This window comes from Mobula birostris, chromosome 1, assembly GCF_030028105.1.
Source record: "Mobula birostris isolate sMobBir1 chromosome 1, sMobBir1.hap1, whole genome shotgun sequence".
Taxonomy (NCBI): domain Eukaryota; kingdom Metazoa; phylum Chordata; class Chondrichthyes; order Myliobatiformes; family Myliobatidae; genus Mobula; species Mobula birostris.
The window spans coordinates 141,050,992-141,058,859 of record NC_092370.1 but is presented as its reverse complement, the minus strand read 5'-3'; the positions used below and the strand labels follow the sequence as shown (position 1 = coordinate 141,058,859).

General features: G+C 42.0%; 1 protein-coding gene across 3 annotated transcripts in view; it reads right to left on the bottom strand.

The window, feature by feature from the left end:
* Positions 1 to 1,061: 1,061 nt before the first annotated feature.
* The window catches only part of cndp2 (carnosine dipeptidase 2), a 54,726-nt gene continuing 47,919 nt past the window's right edge, over positions 1,062 to 7,868 (bottom strand). For all 3 annotated transcript variants that reach the window (XM_072262626.1, XM_072262644.1, XM_072262634.1), the window contains 2 exons: positions 6,194 to 6,341; positions 1,062 to 1,509 (listed from right to left, as the gene is read on the bottom strand). In XM_072262626.1, coding sequence (XP_072118727.1) covers positions 1,443 to 1,509; positions 6,194 to 6,341 — 215 coding nt within the window. In that variant the 3' untranslated portion in view covers positions 1,062 to 1,442. The remainder of the gene's footprint in view (positions 1,510 to 6,193; positions 6,342 to 7,868) is intronic.

Sequence of the window (7,868 nt, the reverse complement as noted above, 5' to 3'; positions counted from 1 at the left end):
GTAGTTCAAAGAAAGCATTGTAGATATATTGTGAATCTAGAATTGTCCTTTCATCTTTAGCATATAAAATGTCAAGTAATGTTGAGTCAAACAGGCCCCTTCCTCCGAAATTGGCTAAATATGACTCTTATTTTGTGAGATAAAACACTACTTCATACCTACCAGCTACATCTCTCTGGTGAGTTTGTTCACATTACAACATGCATGAAAAATAAAGCTAATCTCTCATCTTTTTTTGTAAAACTTATGATCCAGATGAAACTTGACAACCTTTGTATTCTATGTAAGACAATGCCAGTAAAGAAAAACTTTCTCTATTTTCATTTCATTAAGAAACTGTAGGCCAGGTTTTTTAAGATCACAGACATCCCTACTTTATACAGTCTGTATTTGATTTCCCCAGGTGCACTCTATTTCAATTAAACATACATTCTTATTACTCAGATGTGGCCATACTTGCAAGTTGTCATTTACTGCTATCTGTAGTTAGCCATGCGGCAATTACTTTTAATAAAAGCTTTTTCTCGGCTATTTCCATAGGAAGTAAAAGATTGGCACCATTGTGAAATCACATCCAGGCAAGTCTAGAAAGAAGTGATAAACTGCCTTTGCTAAAGGTCAGTTTTGAGGGAAGGGGTGGAGATGTAAGGTGCCCCTTCCCTCTGCTGGCCTGCAGGTCACCCTTCAGGTATATGTTTATTGAATAGCAGAACGAAAGTGTTACACCTGCTTAGCCCCACCGATCAGGGTCACATGCAGTCATGGGAGCAGCTGGTGTATCTCACAAGTCCTGGTTCTGTGATCAATGACGTCAGGCAGACAATCTCTGAGGAATATTGATAATGGCTGGTGTCACCCATCTTGTGAAGAAGACACTGCATAGAAGAAGGCACTTCTGTAGGAAGTTTGCCAAGAACAACGAGACCATGACCGCCCACGTCATACGACATGACTCATAATGATGATGATGACACTGAAAGGTCATCTTATTCATTTTCTCTAATGCGATGTTGAAAATTTTACTGATTTTAATTAGCATGATTTTATTTCATGTTTATTAAATTCAGGTTTATTGAATAACAGAACGAACGTGTGAGGAGGAGGCATTCAGCTAATCTATGTGGTAGAGTTACCTAATTAGGCACACTTCCCCTCTACAGTCCGTGAAATTCTCACAATTCAAGCACTTATCCTATTTTGTGAAAGATATTGCACAATCAACTTCTCAGGCAGTAAACATGAAAATGTATATTCCAAATTTACATTACAATCAAAACCAAAGCTGGTATCTTTAATATTCACATATTAATTACATAATCTACCTTCTTCTATAACAAACCACTGTTCCTTGTTCTGGCTCTGCACAGTTTGTGATTGAGGGAATATTACTGGATGCAGTGCTGTAGAAAGCACTTCAGCAGTTCATCAATCCAGAACTGTCGTCACTTCAGACAGGAAATTTCATGGAAGTAAGCACCCAGCATCTTGATTCCCTGAATATAGTTGGTTCTGTTGGAAGAATAATAATAAATTTAATAAGTTGCAAGTTTCCTTTGTGGTTCCAGTCCTGTTATTCCCTGCTCTCCAACTCAAACACTCCCTGAAACTGTCTGTTTTTATCACCTGGGAAAAGAGTCCAGTCCATGTTTTGGCCCAGAACGTCAACTGTACTCTTTTCCTAGATGCTTCCAGGCTTGCAGAGTTCCTCCAGCATTTTGTGTGTTACTCGGAATTCCAGCATCTGCAGATTTGCTCGTTGGTAAATTTATTACCTATGCTTTCCCCTTTACATTCCACCCAAATCTGGACTCTGGTTGCCCATGCCTCAAACATCAATTCTGCTATTGAATTTTTCTCCCAGTACTCCTCCATTGTGTCCTTGAAATGCACCCCTTCACCGCACACAAGTTGAAAAGCATTTATTTTTTTCAATACTCTTCAGCCAACTGTTCTATGGTTTGCTTTACATTGACATTGAAGACGTTGGAATAAAAATGCAAAGTTTTCTTTGGTTGCACAACATTCAGATACACACAATAACTGCTTTCTGAACAGAAAGTTATTTCTGATACATTTCAATGCAATAGTTTGAGGGTTTTTGCATTCTTACTATTCCCCTTGAAAGTACCAGTGTTGAACAATGGTTTTGCAGCCCTCTGCTGGAAGAAGGGAGCAAAGCAAGGCCTTATTTCACTCTCATAAGTGCACGAGATTCTGCAGATGCAGGAAATCCAGAGCCACACAGAGAAAATATTGGAGGAGCTCAGTAGGTCATATCATCTAGGGAGAGTAATAAACAATCAACATTTCAGGCCGAGACCCTTCATCCGCACTGGAAAGCAAGGGGTGAAGATGTCATAATGAAGAGATGGGGTAAGGGGAAGGAGAACAAGTTAGGTGATAGGTGAAGCCAGGTGGATGAGGGAGGGGAACAAAGTAAGAAGCTGGGAGGTGATAGGTGTAAAGAGAAATGGGCTGGAGAAGAAATCTGATAGGAGAGGAGAGTAGACCAGACCATGGGAGAAAGGGAGGAGGGGGGAGGTGATAGGCAGGTGGGAAGAGGTAAGAGGCCAGAATGAGAATAAAAGAAGAGGGAAGGGGGAGGAAAGAAAGTTCCAGAAAGTGAAATTGATGTTTATGCCATCAGCTTGGAGGCTATTTAGACCAAATACAACGTTTTGTTCCTCCACCCTGAGAGTGGCCCCATCATGGCAGAAGGGGAGGCCATAGACCAACACGTAATGGCAATGGCAATGGGGATAGGAATTTAAATATTCAGCCATTGGGAAATTACCTCATGAACCTCCAAATCCACAAATCGTTCTTCGCAACTTCCACTAGCTTCAGCGACATCCGATCTCCAAACACATCTTTACTTCCAACCCATTCTCTGCTTCCACTGTGATCCCCTTGCCTATTTATCCTTCCCCACTAATTTCCCTCCTGGCATGTACCCTTGCAAGCGACAGAAGTGCTACACCTGTCTACTTATCTCCTACCTCAACTCCATTCAGGGCCCCAAACAGTCCTTCCAGGTAAGGCAACACTTTACCTATGAATCCACTGGGGTCATCTACTGTATCCAGTACTCCCGATGTGGCCTTCTTTACGTTGGTGAGACCCAACAGAAATTTGGGAACCACTTTGTCGAGCACCTCTGCTCCATCAGCGATAAGATGAATTTCCCAGTAGCCAACCATTTTAAATCCTATCTTCATTCCTGTTCTGACTGATCATTTCTCTCCACAGATGCTGCCCGACCTGCTGAGTTCCTCCAGCATTTTGTGTGTTTTTTATCTTGCTCTGATTTTAAACATTATTCTCCTGTCACCATCCACCTACATCCAACTCCTCGGCCCAAAATGCAGACACCACTTGGACCTTTCTAATTATGATCCCATTAGCTTCCAATTCCTTATAAAAGCACCCAAATAACATTCTATAAACTCAATGTATCTTTGATGTAAATCAATGTATAAAAATTGGCTTTTAAGGAGACTATTTACAGCCCTCTTCTTTTGAGGAAAAATGCTCATTTTGTTGATCATATTTTTGAAGAGTATTTTCCCTATTACTGTGCAGGGTGTAATAATAGGCAAAACACTCGAGTCATTAGGTAATAGCGTATGGATAAGAGATTGAAACTATGTTCCCTCAATGAAAATAGAACATAGAACATTACGGCACAGTACAGACTCTTTGGCCCACAATGTTATGCCGGTCTTTTAAGCTACTCTAGATCAATCTAACCCTTCCCTCCTGCATAACCCTCCATTTTTTAAAAATCATTCACGTGCCTATCTGCAACACCCTAATGTATCTGCCTCTACCAGAACCATGTCTGGCAGGGCATTCCACGCACCCACCACTCCCTGTGTAAAGGAAGTAGCTCTAACAACCACCTATACTTTCTTCCAATCACCTTAAAATTACACCACATTATATTAGCCATTTTAGTCCTGGGAGAAAAAATCTCTGGCTATCCACTCTAGCTAAGCTTCTTATCATCTTGTACACCTCTATTAAGTCACCTCTCATCCTCCTTCACTTCAAAGAGAAAAGCCCTAGCTCACCCAACCTATCTTCATAAGACATGCCTTCTTGTCTAGCCGTGCTATGTGCTTTAAAGTTGGAGATGGGAATATATCAATGTCATAATAAAGTTTTAGCACAAGAACAAGCATTCGACCCCAATGATCTGTGCTAGTGTTGATGGCCCTCATGTTCTTAACCTCCATTCAATTTCTGTCAGCAATCTGTTGGATTGAGCTGTAGAATTATTATTTTTCTTGTAGCTTATCTTTCTTGTGTTTTTATTTAATCAGCTATATTTATAGAACAGTTCATACAGACGATGTAGTTCAAAGTGCTTTACAATGAAAGAAAGTGCAAACATGAAAATAAAAAATAAAAACAAACATGAAAATAGAAGACAAAGATGTCAACTAAAAGCAAAGTAAATAAATAGGTTTTGAACTGGTCTTTAAAGTTGGAAACTGAATCTTTGTTCAGTGAATTTTCCAGTAATTACAATACAGTTGCTTCTTGCATTTTTCTGGAAACTTGTAAGTTTTCAGAAGCTGGTGTCAGGCCACTTGGATCTGGCTATTTTATAGTTGTTCTTTCACCTCTCTCTTTTTCATTCTTCCTTCTTGTAACATTTAATTAAACGATCATAAGCAACAAATTTTATGCCTTATTCTTGACTTCCGAAGGATCTTTGGATGGCAAAAATATCAGGATCCAACAAACCCTTCCAAATAAGTATATGTAAGACAGCAGCTTTCTCGTAATCCAATTCATCCTCACAAATTAACGTTCCCCTAAAAATCAATTTACACAACCAAATTAAAAACATACAGGTCTGCTTCACATTATTTGTGACAAAGGAAAGGAAAATCATGTCTGACGAATCTCATAGAATTTTTTGAGGATGTAACTAGTAGAGTGGATAGGGGAGAACCAGTGGATGTGGTATATTTGGATTTTCAGAAGGCTTTTGACAAGGTCCCACACAGGAGATTAGTGTGCAAACTTAAAGCACACGGTATTGGGGGTAAGGTATTGGTGTGGGTGGAGAGTTGGTTAGCGGACAGGAAGCAAAGAGTGGGAATAAACGGGACCTTTTCAGAATGGCAGGCTGTGACTAGTGGGGTACCGCTAGGCTCAGTGCTGGGACCCCAGTTGTTTACAATATATATTAATGACTTGGATGAGGGAATTAAATGCAGCATCTCCAAGTTTGCGGATGACACGAAGCTGGGTGGCAGTGTTAGCTGTGAGGAGGATGCTAAGAGGATGCAGGGTGACTTGGATAGGTTGGGTGAGTGAGCAAATTCATGGCAGATGCAATTTAATGTGGATAAGTGTGAAGTTATCCACTTTGGTGGCAAAAATAGGAAAACAGATTATTATCTGAATGGTGGCCGATTAGGAAAAGGGGAGGTGCAACGTAACCTGGGTGTCATTATACACCAGTCATTGAAAGTGGGCATGCAGGTACAGCAGGCGGTGAAAAAGGCGAATGGTATGCTGGCATTTATAGCGAGAGGATTTGAGTACAGGAGCAGGGAGGTACTACTGCAGTTGTACAAGCCCTTGGTGAGACCACACCTGGAGTATTGTGTGCAGTTTTGGTCCCCTAATCTGAGGAAAGACATCCTTGCCATAGAGGGAGTACAGAGAAGGTTCACCAGATTGATTCCTGGGATGGCAGGACTTTCATATGAAGAAAGACTGGATGAACTGGGCTTGTACTCGTTGGAATTTAGAAGATTGAGGGGGGATCTGATTGAAACGTATAAGATCCTAAAGGGATTGGACAGGCTAGATGCAGGAAGATTGTCCCGATGTTGGGGAAGTCCAGAACGAGGGGTCACAGTTTCAGGATAGAGGGGAAGCCTTTTAGGACCGAGATTAGGAAAAACTTCTTCACACAGAGAGTGGTGAATCTGTGGAATTCTCTGCCACAGGAAACAGTTGAGGCCAGTTCATTGGCTATATTTAAGAGGGAGTTAGATATGGCTACGGGGGTCAGGGGGTATGGAGGGAAGGCTGGGGCGGTGTTCTGAGTTGGATGATCAGCCATGATCATAATAAATGGCGGTGCAGGCTCGAAGGGCCGAATGGCCTACTCCTGCACCTATTTTCTATGTTTCTATGTTTCTATGTTAACTTTATTATGTTCGCTTACCGGTTGATCTTCTCATTCTGGGAGTGAGCGCCATCATCTGCTGCTCCAATTGGCAGCAGCAGAACATTTTTTCCGGTAGCTTCTTGGAACGTCAAGGTAACTGGAATGCTTCCACCTTCTCTGGTCATATCTGGCTCAACTCCAAAGACTATGAGAAAAAAATGTTTTGCATATTGTACATTAAGATACCGCAACTCAAACAAATTCAAATCCATAATATAATATTCCAATCTTCCACTTTGATATGAGAACATCTTTTAGCAATATGATGACAATAAGAGCAACCTCAACTGAAGGTCAGCTTTGGCTGGTCTGTGTTTTTATGAGTCTCTTTATTCCCATATTTTAGAAATAAACAAAGTTTCCACAATCTACGTACAAGATTCCTTTGCTTCATTAGATAGAGTTTTGCCACTTTCTTATACCCTTGCCTGCATATTTCCAGTTGCTTGTTTGATAAAAAAAACTGTGGGAAAATTGTTCATTCTTGGCACAAAGCATCACTTACTGAACATTCACGCAAGATCTGGACTTGAAATTTAAGTGGCACGGTGGGAAAGAGCTAGAAAAGATGGTGCCAGAGGTTTTCGCAGATCGAGGCAACTTCTTCCAGTTAATCCACGAAACAGCTTCTTCTTCTTTTCTCAGCTCTCCCTTTTCTTTACAAGGTGGCTGGGTTCCTGTTGGAGTCGGTGATCTACAGGTGCAGCTCAAACTATGGGTCTCCATCTGCGGTGGGTTCTTGTTCTGCAACTTGCCACGCAGCTGGCATTTTGATATCTCCAGGTGTGGTCTGGAAGACGCACGCCTTTGGGGTGCAGCCCATGGACGACCTGGTTCCTCTCCAACATCACTGAAGGAGGTGCCGTGGAAGACCGAAACACCGAGACAGCAGGCAGACTGCACCGCTGTCGCAAGGCGGCTCCTAACATCGAAACAGCAAGCTGCTGGTCTCCTGCTCTTGTTGCAGGAGCCATCTCTCCCTCCCTCACTAGTCAGCGAGAGCCTACCTGAGATACTGAAGTGTTGGGATGAACTGTAGTTTTGATTGTCTCTAGATCAACGTCTCTTTGTGGGCTTTTGCTCTTGCTTGCATGGTGGGGGAAGGGGGTTGTCAGTGTTTCTGATAGTGCAAGCAAGGGGTAGGGGGAGAGTCGATGCTTTTGCTGCTGGCGTAGGAGGGGGGCAGGGGGGCAAGGGGGCTTCGGGGTTCTGATGTTTCTGTCATTGATTCTTTGGGTCTTTTCTGCTTGGTGGACGTCTGCAAAGAGTAAGAATTTCAAGTTGTATGCTGTATACATTCTCTGATATTAAATTGCTTTGTTGATGTTGTTTTTGTGTTGTTCTGTGAGCATGGCGGGCATGCTGTTGGCACCAGAATGCGTGGCACCTCACGGGCTGCTCTTAGTTCACGTTGGCTGTTCACGCAAACAACGCATTTCACTGGATGCTTCAATGTGACTGTGATAAATAGGTGAATTGGAATCTGATACCATTTCAGATTTTAATTAGTTTTCTTACCAAGATGTCTGTTAACACAGTGACCCAATAGAGAACATGACAAAATGTCATTCCTATTGTAAAGAGCTTGACGGGGTCCAAAATCTTGCTGTAGGGGTGTGTGGTGATTATATTTCCATCTGTGGGAGAATCTAGAACTAGGGGGTCATTTACA